Source organism: Calidris pugnax, unplaced genomic scaffold (assembly GCF_001431845.1).
Source record: "Calidris pugnax isolate Ruff unplaced genomic scaffold, ASM143184v1 scaffold124, whole genome shotgun sequence".
NCBI lineage: Eukaryota > Metazoa > Chordata > Aves > Charadriiformes > Scolopacidae > Calidris > Calidris pugnax.
The window spans coordinates 1,774,874-1,791,749 of NW_015090914.1; the positions used below are offsets into that span (position 1 = coordinate 1,774,874).

Below are 16,876 nucleotides of genomic sequence, written 5' to 3' on the forward strand. Positions count from 1 at the left end.
ACATAAAAAGGGAAAAAAAAAAGGAAAGGAAAAAAGTCATACCCCCACAGTAGAAGTCTAGCCCGCTAAGAGCCCGCATCTACAAGGTTTTCAGCAGAAGGAGAGCAGTGGACTTGGGGTACCTCTGATGGAGGCAATCCCTGGTGCAGCCCTGAAGAAACGAAACAAGCTCTGATTTTTGGTTTTGGGTTGGTTTTTTTTCCTTCCTCTTCCAAGCCAAATCTAGATTGAAAAGAGCCATCCTTCTGGTGGCTGCTGTGAACGGGCAGGAGCCCAGTGGGGAACCCTGTAGAAAGTTGGCTGCAGCTTCCAAGCTGTGGTTTGGCACACGTCCTCTCCAAGACCTCTGCCAAATATTCAGATTTTTTTTTAGTGTTTTTTTTTTTTTTCTTCTTCTTTTTCTTTTGCTGTTGGCATTTTATTTAACTGTACCACATGAGATTAAGGCTTTGGTTTGATATAGTTTGTCACCAGAATGGGCTATTTTGTGCGGAGTTCTTTGATGGAAGGTAAAAATACAAGGCGTACGTGGAAGGTGAACAAATTGCGTTGAGAGGAGGTTGTCGTAAAGGCAACAGGAAGCAGAAACACTGGGATTAGGTCTGGTTAGTGCCTCTCTCCTGTAGGGGAATTTGACATCACTTACACGCCAAGCTAAAGAGACCCTTGGTTCCCACTGGCAAAGCGTGGGAGAAGGGATAAACGTGGCCACTCAACAAAACTTTTTGATCTTTCCCCAAATGCATTAAAATGTGAGTTCTCCAGCAGCCGGGCTCGGTGAGCGCAGGAGAGGAGTTCGGGGTGATCTTGTGGCACTTCCCTAAATTTTCCTTTTCGGAGGGGGTCTGTCTGGGTTTCCAGCACGAACCTTTCACCGAGCTGAGTGCTGCCCGGGGAGCTGCGTCTGCTGTGGCAGCATCGTCCTGGATCAGCCTGACCTCTTTTAGTAACAAAACCTGAGCCGAGGTTCTCTCCCTTTCTGTGTGTGTGCCTGAGCACTAAATTAAAAAAAAATAATAAAAAAAAAATCCCAGATGTGAATCTATAAACCATCTGTTTAAAATAACTATTGTGCAGGACTATAATTAAAAGTTATTTATTATGAATCTTGGGATCCTATTATGGATTTTAACTGACTCCCAGGTTTCTGATTTAGCAAACGGTTTATGTATTTATGAGCCATGTGTCTCCTCCGCACTTCTTGGTGCCAGAGTGTGTGTCCTTTAAACAAAAGGGGGAAAAAAAATCCCCTACCCTCCCATAACTTTTGGCTTCTGAATGTTGCCGTCTAAGAAGTTTTCTCTTAAGAACAGGGAAAAAAAAAAATCAAAGTATCTGAGAGCTTTCAACAACTCCAGAGACGTTGACAACACAGATGGAGGTTTGGTAATGCAGCTCTCCTGCATGCAGCTACTTAGCCATGTTTTAAATGTAAAGTCGGGACAAGTAATGAAATGTTATGATTACTGGGGGTAGGAGGGGTCATATTTGGAAGGAAAGGATTTGTTGCTGAAGTCCATTTGCTCTCAGCCTCTGCTTTGCCCTCGTGAAACGGGAGGGAAGGAGGTGACAAGATTGCAACAAGCAGATGGAGGGCAGACATTAAGAGCAGTGTTTTGGGCAAAAAGGAAAAAAAAGGGAAGTAAAGAAAAAAAAAAAAAAGCTCCTGATGACAATTGCTCTTTGTTTTATCTTTGTACTTTTACACCCAGTGGGCCTAGGAGACCTGGGCTGGATAGTGCCTGACTGCAATAGACTAAACAATGATTTACCAGCCCTGTTTTATCTGCTGCTCTCCTGTGATGGATCAGCATGGGACATTAACCCTTTCCTTCACATTTGCTGGCCTAGTTTTCCACCAGATGCAGCACTGAGATTAAAAAAACCAGGATTTTTGGGATTAAATCCTGTCCTAGAAGCAGCAAGAGATGCTTGGGTGTGCCTCGGAGATGATCTCTGCATAGTACAAGAGGGATTTTGCTGTGACCAGGGCAGGATATTGCAATGGTGGCTCTATTTATTGTACGTTTGTTCAGCAAAAAAGCCCCGAAAGGAGCGGTGGGGACTGCAGCCCTGGGTGTCTCGAGGAGGTCCACAATGGATGCTGCTGCTGGGTAAATCATGCTCTCCAAAGGAATTTACTCTAAACTGGATCCCCCCCTTCCTTCAGACGCGCTTTCACCGTTCAGAAGATTTTCCCACAGATAAGGCTAGCGGGGCTGCTGGGCTTATTAAATCTTTCCTCGAGCAAACTCTCATCAGACCTTAGCAGAACCCTCTGAAATACAGACTGGGTGCAGTCGATTGGCTGAACTTGATTCTGCTGCCCTTCCACAGGCTGGAAGGTGGCAAAGTCGGGGGGCACCGTGTTGGTTTGGGAATTGGGGTTTCCCCCCGTGCCCCGGGGAGCTGCTGCGGAGCCAGCTGCACTGCGGTGCCCTGGGGCTGCTTTGTGCCAGCCCAGAGCTACACTGGGGGCCCTAAATTCACTTTAACTTGCCAGTTAAATGGCATTTATGGTTGGGGGGAGGGATGCAGAGGGTGAAGCAGCGACCTGGCACTTCACAGTAGTCTCTTCAGAGAGCGCCTGGCTCTCACCTGCTGATTTCACACCGGGCGCGGGGAGAGCCATTCCTCATTTACACTGATAAGATTGAAGTGCCTTTATAGCTCCCATCAGATCAGGCAGTCACTTTGAAGAAAATAAACCCCTGATTTTAGACAAAAAAGCTGGAGTGTAATAAAAGCTGCATGTTACCCTTCACAGGCACCTTTCATAAGGCCACAGGGAGCAAAAGACTGGAAAGCGCAGTTTCTTTTCCTTGAGTTTTATGATTTACATTTTTCTAGCCCTTTGATTTTTTTGGTCTCTAATTAAGTCATAAGATGGAGTGAGGCGGGGGCTTGCGTCGAGTAAATGGCCACCTGTGTCACTTAATGAACTGAGCTACTAATTATAGGTGGAGGTCACTTCAGAGGGCTACTTTCAGTCAGGAATTTCAAGTAGCAAAATTTTACTGGAAGAAACCCCCAAAGTATTTGTTTTCTGCCCATGTTTAAAGGCAGAGAAAACCAGAAGGGTTGACACCACAAGGGGCAAACCAGGCTACAAAGGGAGTATTTTTCCTGCTCGCTGCCCCACATCCTCCATTGACATGCCATGATGTGGTCCATGTGCTCTTTGGCCTTGGCCATCGCTGGCTTTTAGCCATAGAGGTGACACTATAACGTGCAGTGATTCCTCCTGCTTGTGTTTCATCAGTTCTCAGCATTCTGGGGAGAAAAACTTATTACATTTGTCTCTTTTCTAATATAGTATACGGTAGGATCTTTTGAAGACCCTCTGGGTCACTATGTAATGCTGCCAGCTGAAAATGGGGGGCATCTCAAGACTCTGAGGATATTTTAACAAGCATGTCATGTAGCTAGTTGTTCATTTAAGTAAAGTGGATTAAGTAGAGTTTAAACACCATTTACTTGGGTTCCTGGGTATCTCAGAGACTGTCTACTGCCTTCCTTTAAGGGCAGAAGGGTGTTTTGAATGACAGAGATCTCTCCTGAAGCAAGAGAGCAGATTGCTAGCCCCACCTTTTATTTTTCCGAGTTGGAAGAAATGGAGCCGTGGATTTGGTTTGCTTCCAGTAACTTTTATCTGTTTGTTTTTTTTTTTTTTTTTTTTTATTTACATTTTCATTTGCTTCTCTGACAAAAGCTGCGATGTACTCACTCAATAAAGCAGTTATCACATATGCCAGCAACTCTTAGATTCCTTCTGCTCTGCAAAAGATTTCCGAGTACAGTTTTTATTGCAAAGGATCCCATTAATATCAATGGCGCAAGTTTGTTTTTTTTTTTTTTTTTCCAGAATAAGGAGGTGACATGCAAAAGAGAGAAGTGTCCAATGCTCTCCAAAGACTGTGCTCTCGTCATTAAGCAGCGAGGAGCTTGCTGTGAGCGGTGCAAAGGTGCGGGGCCCTTCCTGTTCTTTGACTCTTTTCCAAATGTTATCAGTTGAAATGTACATTGCCAGAGACAGGCCAAAGTAGAAAGCTTCTCAGCTGGGACTTGGCTGTCACCAGAGGCTTGAAAAGGGCAATAACAACAAGAAAATCAATATGTTTACAAAGCTGGTGGAGATGCATAAATTCACATATTTGTCCATTATAGATTTTGCACAACGACAAACCTTTAGAAGTCCATCTTTATTGTACTTGGTTGCTGTGTTGTCTGTCTTTTGAGACAGATCTTCTGTTCTGACTTTATCAGAAATATTTTAGGTCAAAACCAAATTGCTAGTAGTCAACCGGTCAATAGGAATTCCTTAAATTTTTGTGTGGTTGAACAGAACAGGAATAATGCTTCTGAGTAATAAAAAGCAGAGTAATTATCCATGACTATTTTTATATCTTCCCATATTAGAAACAAACCAAACAAATTCTATTCATTTTGCTAAATATCTCTTGATTAAAATAATAATATTGTGGACATTTTTATTAAAGCCAAAATGGGCAAAAATTTGAACATTGTACATTTATTTACTAACCAACATTGTATCTTCCAAGTTCTTTAGAAGGACATAATTATCAGCTATAAAAAATAATAACAGAATTGTGTAAGCCTGCATGGTATGTAACTACCATGCTTACCCACATGAAAAATGTACAAGTAGATGAAGTTGAAAAGTAGTCTTATTTTATATCTATGCAGTAAGTAATATGCTCTAAAAGACTAATTTGGCTGAGGGACTGCTGACGCAATCAACGAGGCAGAGAATGTCAGATGCAGACAGCTTTACTTTCCTTCATTTTTTTCTCTGTTTTAATTCCCCAGCGGTAGTAGAGTGGCTTTGGGAGGGAGATAGGCTAGGATAAATTGTTGGGAAATGCAAGCGTTTATTGCCTTCCCAGAGGAAATACAAATACAGGAAAACAGATTACACTGCAATTCAGACGGAAGAGACACATGATGGATATTTGTTTTTCCTGGACGGTTGCAGAAGCGTGTTAGCTGCTGTGCTCACGGTTTGCTGCTGTGTTGCAACTTTGGAATAGATTTGGCAAGCCCCAATATGGGGATTTGTCTAGAAGTCTGACACTTAAAAGAAAAGGAAATTGACTGGGAAAAAAAATAATTGAAACCATTACTGAAAGAGTAAGCATTTGTAGTTACAAGTTTTACATAAATTGAATATATTTTATTTCTGTTATCAAATTGTTTTGAGTTTCAGCTTTATAGCAAAAGATTCCTAGACATTGGTTTGAGATTGATTCTCCCTTTTAATAAAAGAATGCATTGTTGGTCAATTGCATGAAAATTTTACCCATCTATATATATCCATATATGCATGTGTGCGTACAAAAAATTTCTACATTAAAGAATATTAATGTTTCAAATGACAATACAGATATTAGTATGGGCTGTTATCATTAGGTGGATTTTTAATTCAGGCTCCTTGTAAGATATCCTGTTTATCCTGAATTGGGGTGAGTTCCTATGGAACATTATGAATAAGCTTGAACCTGGCATCTGCAGATTGGTATGCTTGGCATCTCTAACACAAAAATTAATAGAAACTGTTAAAAAATAGAATTAGGAAGCACCTAGATCATTGCAACATCAGGGAGAAAAGTTATGTCTTATAAAAATGCTAGTCATTTGAATTTATCTTAAGTATATGGACAGACACATCCAACTCATGTTGTCTTCCCGAATTTCTAATATGCACCCGATGAGATCCCTCATCAAAAACTACTAAAGAAACTAGTGGTTTGTACAGAAACTTTTCTCAGCAATGGCTAACTAACATGAGGTGACAATGAATGGTTATTTAAACAATGGAAAAATGTTACTTATCAATGATGTTCTCAAAAATGATCTACAAAAGGGACACAAAGTTTGCTGCTAATGACCTGACCTCTCTAAATGAGGAGGGCTACCTGCAAGTGGTTGCAAAAGGTTCTTGGGCGACTGAAAGACTGATGACAAAACGGCAAAGGAAGTTAATGTGTCTGAGAATAAATGGGTGCATGGAGGACGAAACAGTCTTAACTGTACAAATATAATTTCAGGCTCTGAGTTGACAATAACCTATTGACAACTCTTTCTCGGTGTTATAAAAGACACTTCTGTAGCAGCAACAGGTCAACCCTCAGTAGCTCTCCAAAGCGAAAAATGAATTTTGGGTTCATCCAAGATGGCAGTTTCTATGTGCTTAAGATGCAAGAAGTGCTTTAAATTTCAGGTTTTTTTTTTTTTTTTTTTTTAAAAAAAAAGGCTCTCGGGGGCTGAATTTGCAAAGTGAATGTGAAGTTTCTGAGTAAGTTTTACTGCTGTTCCTGAAAGGTAAAGCTAAATATGTACCTGTATAACTATGGCAGTCCAGACACCAGAGATAGGACAAGAGGAAATGGGCACACACTTGAACATAAGAAGTTCCACCTAAACATGAGGAGGAACTTCTTTCCTATGAGGGTGGCAGAGCCCTGGAAGAGGCTGCCCAGAGAGGTGGTGGAGTCTCCTTCTCTGGAGACATTCAAACCCACCTGGACAATGGTCCTGTGCAACCTGCTCTGGGTGGACCTTCTTTGACAGGGGGTTGGACTAGATGATCTCCAGAGGTCCCTTCCAACCCCATAGCATTCTGTGATTCTGTGATTGTCACCAGGTTGTTCAGGTGCTATGGGAAGAGGATGATGGAGCCCTTTCTACCCCTGGGGAGGCTGTTTCCTTTCCTGCTGCACTGAATGCTGCTGAAGCTCCTGCTCCATTCTGTGCAAAACCCCAGACGAGTGTCTGGGATGGAAGATCCAGATCTCATCCAGAGGTCCCTTCCAACCCCATAGCATTCTGTGATTCTGTGATTGTCACCAGGTTGTTCAGGTGCTATGGGAAGAGGATGATGGAGCCCTTTCTACCCCTGGGGAGGCTGTTTCCTTTCCTGCTGCACTGAATGCTGCTGAAGCTCCTGCTCCATTCTGTGCAAAACCCCAGACGAGTGTCTGGGATGGAGGATTTGGGGAATCAAGGGTGCAAACACCAGCCTGGCTGTGTAACACACCAGCTGTCCTTCTTTGGTGTCCCAGCAGCTTCCCGAGAGCTCAGCTGCAGCCAGAACTTGTTCTCAGTTACTATTTTGTCAAGCTGCCAGACTGCCCATGGGGAATTCAAGCAGGAAAAGGGAAACAGGGAATTTTTTTAATTCTTTTTTTTTTCTCTGCTTGCATTTCATTTCATCTAAACTCGAACAAAATGTTACGAAGAAAAGACATCAGAACCTGATGGCTTTTTTTTTATTTTTTTTCCCCTTGGATTCATTCCTGAAGCCTAGAAAAGCTTAATGAAGCCTTATGGGCTCTTGCCAGCTCCCTTTGATAGCTTCATGTCTTCCTTCCTACCTTGTGAAGAAATGAATGAACGAATGAATGCATGGCTGCTGTCATTTGAGTACAATATCAGGGGGATAACATCAAGACCAAGGGATTTGTTTCAAGAATTTGCGTGTGCAGGAAGGAAACCACCAGTCGTTGGTGACGTTGCTGCCAGGATATTTTATTTTCTTACCAGGAGTGACTGAGGACTGGGTATGTAGGCCCAGTATCTCTGATAGCAAAGAAGTAGGTTGGAACAAAGAAATACTACGTGCCTGCAAAGGCTGAACTCTCGTGCTTAGAGCTTTGCCTGCAGGAGAAACTGAGTTGTTGGTAGAGAATTTTTCTTGCAAATGGTTGTGTGCTGAGCATCCCTCCCTTGCTTCTGTGTGGGTATTTGTATGCTACTTAATTTCTTAATTTCTTCTTAATTTGTATGCTACTAGATAGTTTCTAGCACTTTTTTCCTTTTTCTTAATCATAGAACCGTCTAGGTTGGAAGGGACCTTTAAGATCATCTAGTCCAACCATCAACCTCACTCTGATTAAAAAGCAAACAAAGCCATACAACCCCACCCCACCCCCACCCCCATCACTAAACCATGTCTCTAAGAACTATGTCAACACGTCTTTTGAAAGCCTCCAGGCATGGTGCTTCAACCAGTAACCAAATCACAAATAATGACAAATAACAACAACAATAATAATAAACAAATAATAACAAATAACCAATAAACAAAGCAGTAAGAAACAGCAGCAATATAGCTTTTGCAATCAGAAAATTCATTGTGGCCAAAACAGCATGTTATCCCTAACATATTCAGAGTTTTAGCTTTACTTAAGATTTTAATCCTCCAGACTAGCAATGTGTTTTAACACTATTCTTGACTTTAGGCTCATAAGACCTTGGATAGAGCGAGGCCCTGCTTTGCTGTGTGTTTGTGCAAAGCCTGGAACACAGAAACATGGGCCCGTGGTCGTCTCTCCCCTCTGCAAGGAGAATGCGAACAACTAAGTATCCTAATGAAAACTTTCAGTGAGATTATTCTTCTGACAGATGCTTATTGCAGTATATAAAAAATACTCTATAGCTTTAGCATACTATTCATTTTGAAAATATTAAAAAATTAAGCCCTCTTATTACTTTAGCATAGGATAAATAGGGCACTTTTCATCTCTCATTTTCTTTAATATATTTAATGAAAACATATGAGATCGTTGAGATTATAGATATAGATTTGGCAGCATTTTCTTATTTAGCTGGATGGAGACCTGTCACTTGGATTTAGAGCTCTCTACACCTCTAATAATAAGTTATTTGCTCTCTGAATAAGCAGTATTACTGGCTCAGGGCTGCATAAAGTTTGCATTTCTAAAACTGTGTACCCTGTTCTACTCTTTTATCCTAAGAATTTGAGTTTTCCATGGATGTGCAAAGACAAAAATTGGTGGATATTTTTTACAACTGATATGATTTGTTGTTCTGAAGGTTCTTTCACTTCCCATGTGCAATTTTGCTTTTTCTGCCTTTGTAAACCTTTCAAACCTTTGAGAGTTACTGTGGGGAGGTTTTTTTGGGTTTCTGTTTTTTTTTTTTTTAAATTAATTAATGATCTTAGAGGTTGACATGCTGTGCTCCATTGATCTGGAGTCTACCAGAGAATGGAATCACAGCCCGGGCAACAGCAGCACTAGTTCCCCTGAATATTGAATATCCAAAGCTATCGTAGTTAATTGTGCATTTCTTGGAAAGGATATCAAATATTATGGTTGAGGATTGCAGCCAATTTCAACTATTAGAGCTGGCTTGCAAAGGAAGTTAGAGGGAGGTTATGAGTTTATCGGTGTTCTGGCTGCTCTACTGATGCCCTGTGGGAGCCATACGTACATTTGGCACTTTGTTCTCCTGTGGACACCCCTAGTATGAGATATCTGATACTAGTTTGGTGCCCTGCTGTAAATGGGGGGTGGGGATGTGTGGGGGGCCCTGATGGGGCACTATAACTTGCAGCCCATCCTCACATGTCTTAAGGCAAGCTTTCAGAGGCAAGGCTGCAACCTAATACATGGATGGAGGGATAATAGACTGGGAAGATTAATATATTTTCTTACTAAAATGTTTTCACCTTGATCTGAATAATCTGGTCCTGGTATCTGAGAGAGACTGGTTATGGAAAGAAGTGGTTTGAGGACATAATCAAGCCTAATTTTTCTCTCAGCCTTTATTTCACTGCCTCTCAGTCTCTTGGTAGTGTGCTCCAGCTCTGTTTCTTGAGGCTGGAGGTACAGGTTCATCTCAACGTTCATTCATTTCCAGCTTTGTATTTCGAGTAAAGGACGGGACTTTGAATTAGTAATATGTAGCTGCTAAGGATGGTATCATCCAGTGTCATCATGGTGTCAGCTGATTACTTCTGGTCTCTATTGCTCCACCAAGACTTTTGAGTTAAATCTTTTTAAGAAGGTCTTGGCACATACATTTCACATCCCTTGAATGTCTGGTGTATGTTACAGCATTCAGGAGTGCTTCAAATTTCAGATTTTCTTGATACCTTGAGTACTATAATTCTTCATTTACCTAAGAAAATTTTATGACCTGCCTTGTCATAAATACTTTTGCAGTCAAACATCAGTTACCTAGACTTTTACAACCAGAGAGAAGTTGTTCAGGACTGTTGTATCAGAAAAGAGCAGGAGAGCTCTGTGGCAATACGTGGGTGCTCTTGCACCTTGTGTGTGGACATCATAAAAGGAGATGGAAGGTCAGGATGGAGGCTTTACACAACATTCATGTGTAACATCTGTCTGGAACAACATGGGAAACATTTTAATACACTTAAGACTGGAATAAGAATTTTTTACGCTGTTTGAAGCTCTAAGTTGTATGAAATTGTTTTGCTGGTGTAAGGAAATTGGGTAGAAATGGCAAATAGTTGTATCACCAAGCAACAGCACTCATGGTACTCGTCACAGCCATGAGAGGTCACAGCTCTCCAGTTGCCAATCTTGGCAAGTACATCGAGTATCAGCGCAGGAATCAACGGCAGCTCTAACTGCATGGCATTTTGGATCGTGAGGTTCTTATGGACTTCCCAACGCTCCCCCTAAATGTGCTGTTGAAACACAAGACAAGGTGAAGTTCAGTTCCAAGTGGGGTGCAGGGGCAAAACCAAAGCGCCAGGAGGAGTTGATGTCTTTGTTCCTGCTGCTGTTTGCTCAGCGAACGTGAGCTGCTTTGCGTCACGTGCCCATGAACTGTGTGGTCCCAGCACAGCTCACCCCATGGCCACCTCACTCTGCTCTATGGTATGTGCTATGTATGACCCCTGCGCCTCCCACCCCTTGGGAATTGTAATTGTGGTGGCTCAGCTGCATGTAGGTTTGATTGGACTCAGTCACAGAGGAAGGACTTGCATTTTCACCGTTTAGAGTTACGCCTAATAAGCACGGGAGATTCTGTATGCATTTTTATGCTTCTGTGTTGCCAAATGAAGACCAGTGTTACCCAATAGGAAGTTTAATTTTCTAGTAGCTGTCAATGGCTTTACCATCATTAAAACGCATGAAAATCTAGTTTATAATAGGTGTATGTGTGATTCACAGTTCTCTTATTTTGACCAATGGATTTCATGCCAGGGAAATACTGCAGAATATGCAAGTTATAGGTTTTGGGGTTTTCTGGAGGGGTGGTTAGTTGGTTTTTTTTTTCTGTTTCTTTGGGTTTGTTTGTTTTGTTTTTTTTACTAGAACTGGTATTTAGTGTTAGCATGCCTGGATGCTTCCCTGAGGATTAATTTATCAAAGACTAAATCAAACATGTCTTCTGAGTGCTTTCATTTTCCTAATGTTTATTTTCCATGCAATAGAGAGGTTACTTTTTAAAATAGAAAGTAGAGGGAAAGCAAGAAAAAGACTTAATAGGAGAAGAAAGATGCTGAAGAAATGAGGGGTGGGGAGCTAGTCTATTGTGCACCAATCTATCACTTTCTCCTGGGAGAATAAGGAAATGACTTGTCTATAAAATTCTCATTAGCCTAAAATAAGCAAAAATCTCTTCTGGAATCTTTTTAGGCAATGTCAAATTGAGTAATAAAGGCTTGCTTTTAATGAACTCCTGAAGACACTGATTGAGCTTTAGCACTACTAAACTGTCTCTTACAGTCAATTTCTCTGTCTTATGATGTGCTGGGGTGTCTCGGGAAGCAAAAAAAAAAGGGTCATTTAACAATGTTACTGGATTTGGAAGGACAGATGGCTTCCTGATTGTCAACTTGTCCACATGCCAATAACAAAATCTGCTATGATTTTCCGCTTTTGTTATTCCAGTTCAATTCCATATGAGGATGCTTGTTTTGGAATTAAATTGCTCTCCTGCAAATCAAATCAGCCAAAGGTTAGTTTATTATGTTTGAAGCTGAGGTGCTCAAGTTGTGCCTTGTGCAAGGCACGCACAAGGTTGAAACAGAGCAGCTAAATTAGCAGGGATTTAACTATTTTATCGTCATTTTTGGGGGCAGGAATGACTTCAGTCTAGAGGATCATTTTGCCTTTATGAGGTGACTAGAAGGTAATTAGCAGTTCCCACTGCATATATAACAACTGACCAACTTCAAAGTATTCATTGGTTTGGTTTGATTCAGATAAGCAACTTTCAGCTTGTGTGCTTATCCAGGACTTATCTGAACTATTTGAGTTGAAGCAGGTAATAGGAACAAAACCTATAATTAACTGAAAGTTAATATTTTACATTAGTACAACACCAGCTATTCTTAAAGAAAGAAGCAAGAAAGACTAAAAAATTAGGACACACTCCCTGACTGATATGGATCACCTGAGCTGCATTAAAATTGATACAGACCATCGACATTTAACTTACTTCCATACGTGGAATCCTAAATGTTTTCCTTATGGGGTCTATGTCACGGGATCAAATTTACCTATTAATGCAGAATCTGTTACTTTTCATGTACTTAAAGCATTCTCGGGCTTTTCAGGTTCGCCTCTTGAAGAAAACCTCCCCTGTAGCCCTTCATTTTAAAGTTTTGTTTTAAGTATGCATTCAGGTAGAAGCAAGTGGATGGTATGTAAGTGACTGTGCTAAGCTCTGATCTTTCCCAATTTATTCTTTTCTCCTGCTCTCCCTTTCAAATGGCGGATGGAGGCAGTAAGTTAATGGAATATTTCCAAAGGGAATTAAAATGGCTTTTAGGAACTTGAAGTGTGTTCTGCCATACTGGGTTGCGGAAATCAGCATCGGGGACCTTGGTGATGCCCTTGGACATGAGATACTCAGTGGCTGCTACTTCCCAAGCCGAATGTGATGGATCTTGACCCATGGATGAGCTAGAATGGCTCGACTGAGCTGGTGCGTGGGGGCAGGTGGGTTTCAACTCAGCTGAGTTTAGATGAGAGTCATAACCTTCCATGCTGTGAATAGGTGGGCTAGGGAAGTCCAGGTATATGTTTGCAAGTGTCAGCTGAGAGATTTGTCCATTGAAAGTGTGGTTCAGAAAAACTAGCTGGTGTGTGGGCTTTGCTTCTTTCTGCTTTTGAAGAGTGAGTGGTGGGTGTAGCTCTGGGGCACATGAAGGGCAGAGTGTCAGGGCACACCTCTGGTTAGAGACAGCTTAAAATCTCACTTGGAGGCTGAAAAACACTTCCTTTCTTTCCCTGTCTTCACTTTGCCAGACCTTCAGCCTTCCCCCCAGCTCTCCCCGAGCCTGCCTGTGTTACTGGCAAACTCTCCCCTTCCTTCATTCCGTTTTCTTCAACTGAGCAGTTGATGAAATCCAGCTCCCACCGTGCCTCCGTGCTGCTGCTTGGGCGATGCTGCCCTGACTCCCTTATTCAACCTGCTGGCCTGTGCCAAAGCTGGGGAATGGTCTCAGCATCTCCAACGCTTCTGCAGACCTTTCCATCCTGCTTTCTGTTTCTGAATTTCCCTTTTCCTCCCATAGTTGCTTCTGGTCTGCCCTCCACCAGCATCACCTCTCGGCGACAGAAGTGGCTCCAGGGCAGATGGAGTTCAGCTTCCCCCTTGCTGCTTTCTCCAGGGAAAATGTCTGGTGCTGTGGGGCAGAGGGTTTTGTAGCAGAGCTCGGGTATGAGCTTCAGTCAAGAGCACCGTGACTGCATGGATCGGATGGAGCCACCATCCTGGTTTCTCAGCCAGAGAATCGGTTTGATCCTTGAACTGAAAATTTCAGTTTAATGTGCGCATCTGTACATGCAGATTAGCCCAGGGTCATTAGCTTTCTCACACAACATAATTGGTGAGCAAATAGGCAAGGTGTTTTGCAGTCAGTGGTAGTTTCCAACTTGGCCTTGTGATTTTGCACAGTGCTGAAGACATCAGACCCATCCAATAGAAATCACATAAAGGTATTTAACAATACAGCTGGTTCCATCTTGAGAGTCAAGCATATGTATAAACTCTTTCTCAGACTGGGAGCAACGTGGCCTGGGTTCCCTCAACTTGAGGACACCAAAACGTGTTGAGCAGGCTCTGGTATTCATCAGAATTTACAGTGGGCAGTAAGCAGAGACTGTGCTACTATGTTTTTCAGAATGGGGCTTCAAAATACTTAAAAGGAATATAGGGCTTCACATTCCTCTTTTGATACGTTTCCCTGCATGTATAAGAGCTCACACAGAACTTCTATTTATATGCTGATAATCCGAACTCTTTTTTATTATTCAAAAATGCTTCATAGAGACACTGCTACTTAAAACCCCTAAGTTTCAGCTGTATACTTTGTACCTTTCAATATTTGTCAAAGATTAAATTATCACAGCCAGCTCTTAGACTACTGATCACCTCTCAAAAACATACCTGTTCAGCTTAGGTAAGCGAATGGACACAGCATCTGCAGATTTCTCATGTGTTGCCCTGTACTTAGCCTGGAAAAATGTCTGAGTACTAGAAATCCTGAAGTACAAGTCTTCTGTTGGTTAAGATCTTAACTGGAAGCAGTTAACACATTTGTAAACAATCGCCGTATATCAGGTTTCCTTTAAACGTTGGGGTTGAATATAAAATGGATTTTGTGGATGTTTTAAGTTCCTCAGCTGTGACCCCCAAGTTCTCTTATCCAGTGGGCTCAAGGATTTGCTGGTGTAGGGCTGATAACTTGCCTTTATTTTCAGAAGGTAGTAAAAAGTAGTCCAAAGCAGATCAGGACAGAGAGTGAGACTCAGAGAACAACTGAGGTGGGGTTTGAAAAGGGAATGGAGTCGTGGGCATTGTTTGACTGATTGTAGTTTTGTGCTTGGTGGCTCTATGTATATGTCGTGTTTCAAAGTCTCTGGCAAGACTCCTTGGTGGTTTCTTGGGCTCTTTAATCAAGCTCATTTTGAATAAAATAGACTGGAAAAAAAAAACCCTCAAAACAGTAAATGGAAAATGGGCTTTTTTCCTGCAGAAAATGGGCTCTGTGTTACTTCTAAAATTTTTTTTTTCAGAAACACTTTAGGTTTCCAAAGAATTAATTTTTAATTGAAACAATTCTGCATTAATAAACTAACTCTTTTAAAACAAAGATTTCCACTTAATATATCTTTTCTAGATTTGACTTTCTGGTTAGTTATTTTATTCTTTTCTTTGTGTTCCTTTTTGGTTTTTCCCTTTTGCGAAATACCAGAAACCAGTGAAGGAGTGGGAAGGAAAACTAGTAGGAACATGTAATCAAAAATGTGAAAATTAACATTTTTTTTTTCAAATGGCTCAATGAAACTTCCTTTTGCACAAAAACTGCATGCTGATCCCGTGCACAGGCAAACTAACCTATTTTATGTTACGAAGGTTGCCATATAGCACACAAAGAAGTATAAAGTCTTCTATATATAAAAAAGACAAAGTTTGGAGTCCCAAACCCTGTGGGGTCTCCAAAATGTCCCCACTCAGATTCATCACCCACACAAAAGAGCCTGATGGCTTTTAAATTATGTGGATGTTGATCGCTTCTGTTTATACTTTCTGAAAAGGTATAAAGGAGCAGGTAGCTCTGCTGTTATCAGAGCATCCATGCTGATCATGCCTGGGCTGCATCAAAAGAAGTGTGGCCAGCAGGTCCAGGGAGGTGATTCTGCCCCTCTGCTCTGCTCTGGTGAGACCCCACCTGAAGCACTGTGTCCAGCTCTGGAGTCCTCAGCACAGGAAGGACATGGACCTGTTGGAACGGGTCCAACAGAAGGCCATGAAGAGCCCAGAGGGCTGGAGCACCTCTGCTGTGAGGACAGGCTGAGAGAGCTGGGGTTGTTCAGCCGGGAGAAGAGAAGGCTCCAGGGATACCTTTTATTGGCCTTCCAGTACCTGAAGGGGCTACAGGAGAGATGGGAGGGACTCTTTGTCAGGGAGTGCAGTGACAGGCCAAAGGGTAACCATTTTAAACTGAAAGAGGGGAGATTTAGATGAGATACCAGAAAGAAATTCTTTGCTGTGAGGGGGGTGAGAGCCTGGCCCAGGTTGGCCAGAGAAGCTGTGGCTGCCCCATCCCTGGAGGGGTTCAAGGCCAGGCTGGATGGGGCTTGGAGCAACCTGGGCTGGTGGGAGGTGTCCCTGCCCAGGGCAGGGGGTTGGAACTGGATGATCTTGAAGGTCCCTTCCAACCCAAACCATTCTATCATTCTAGAATGCTTCAGCCAATGCTATGATCTGCACTGGCTGAAGAGCTCTCCCAGGGGTTTTGGTTAATAGATGAGGATAGCATGGCCAGGCTGGATGATGAAAGTTTCCAGCTTTTCTCTTACCCTCTCTCCTCCCTCTCCCCTCTCCAGTGCATGGGTGGCTGAGCAGCTCCTGAATGAGGAGAGGCAGAATAGCCACCGACCTCCGTTTGTAGGCAAATTGTCACTGATTTCAGTTGGTCTTGAATGGCCATAGTTTGTAAGGAGTTTGGCCAGTCATGCACCAGGAGCAGACATCTGGGGGGTGTTGCTGTCAGCCCTCCCAGGGCATGATCCCTCTTGTCAGTCCCAGCTCTCAGCTCCACATCTTCTATTAACCCAGGGGACAGGATGGGACGCATTTAGGATGTTGCTCTGGGACACTCCAGCAGCAGCCTACCATGGGATCACTATGTCCAACCAGACTGATGTGCTCCTGTCTCTTCTAGATTGCAGTTTTGGAGGAAACACGTACAACAGCTCTATGAAATGGCACCTCCCTAGCAACCCCTGCGTTACATATCAGTGCCAGGTAAGGACATCGTCAGCATCGTGCTAACGGAGTTGCAAGATTTCCCCATGAAACTCTGAGCCCTTTTTATCCAATCCAGCTGAAGTGTTTTATACCCAAAGCACAATATGGGCTTTGCATTTAAAGTCGTTTAAATCCACTCCCATGGGGCCAGCTATAACCAAACATTCAGAAGGATGGGTTTTATATGATTTGCTTACATGATACCCAAACATTGCTGGAGGAGAGGCAGGCAGCCATGCCATCTCCCGCTGTCTTTACTTTGAAATAAGTGAAAAAAAATATTTATTTTTTTTTCAGCATGCTAAGCCTT

General features: G+C 42.4%; 1 protein-coding gene across 1 annotated transcript in view; it reads left to right on the forward strand.

Annotated features, from left to right (window-relative positions):
- BMPER (BMP binding endothelial regulator) overlaps positions 1-16,876 on the forward strand; it is a gene marked incomplete at its 5' end in the record, with an annotated part of 173,056 nt that overhangs the window by 23,780 nt on the left and 132,400 nt on the right. The window contains 2 exons of the mRNA XM_014949436.1: positions 3,866-3,965; positions 16,481-16,563. Coding sequence (XP_014804922.1) covers positions 3,866-3,965; positions 16,481-16,563 — 183 coding nt within the window. The remainder of the gene's footprint in view (positions 1-3,865; positions 3,966-16,480; positions 16,564-16,876) is intronic.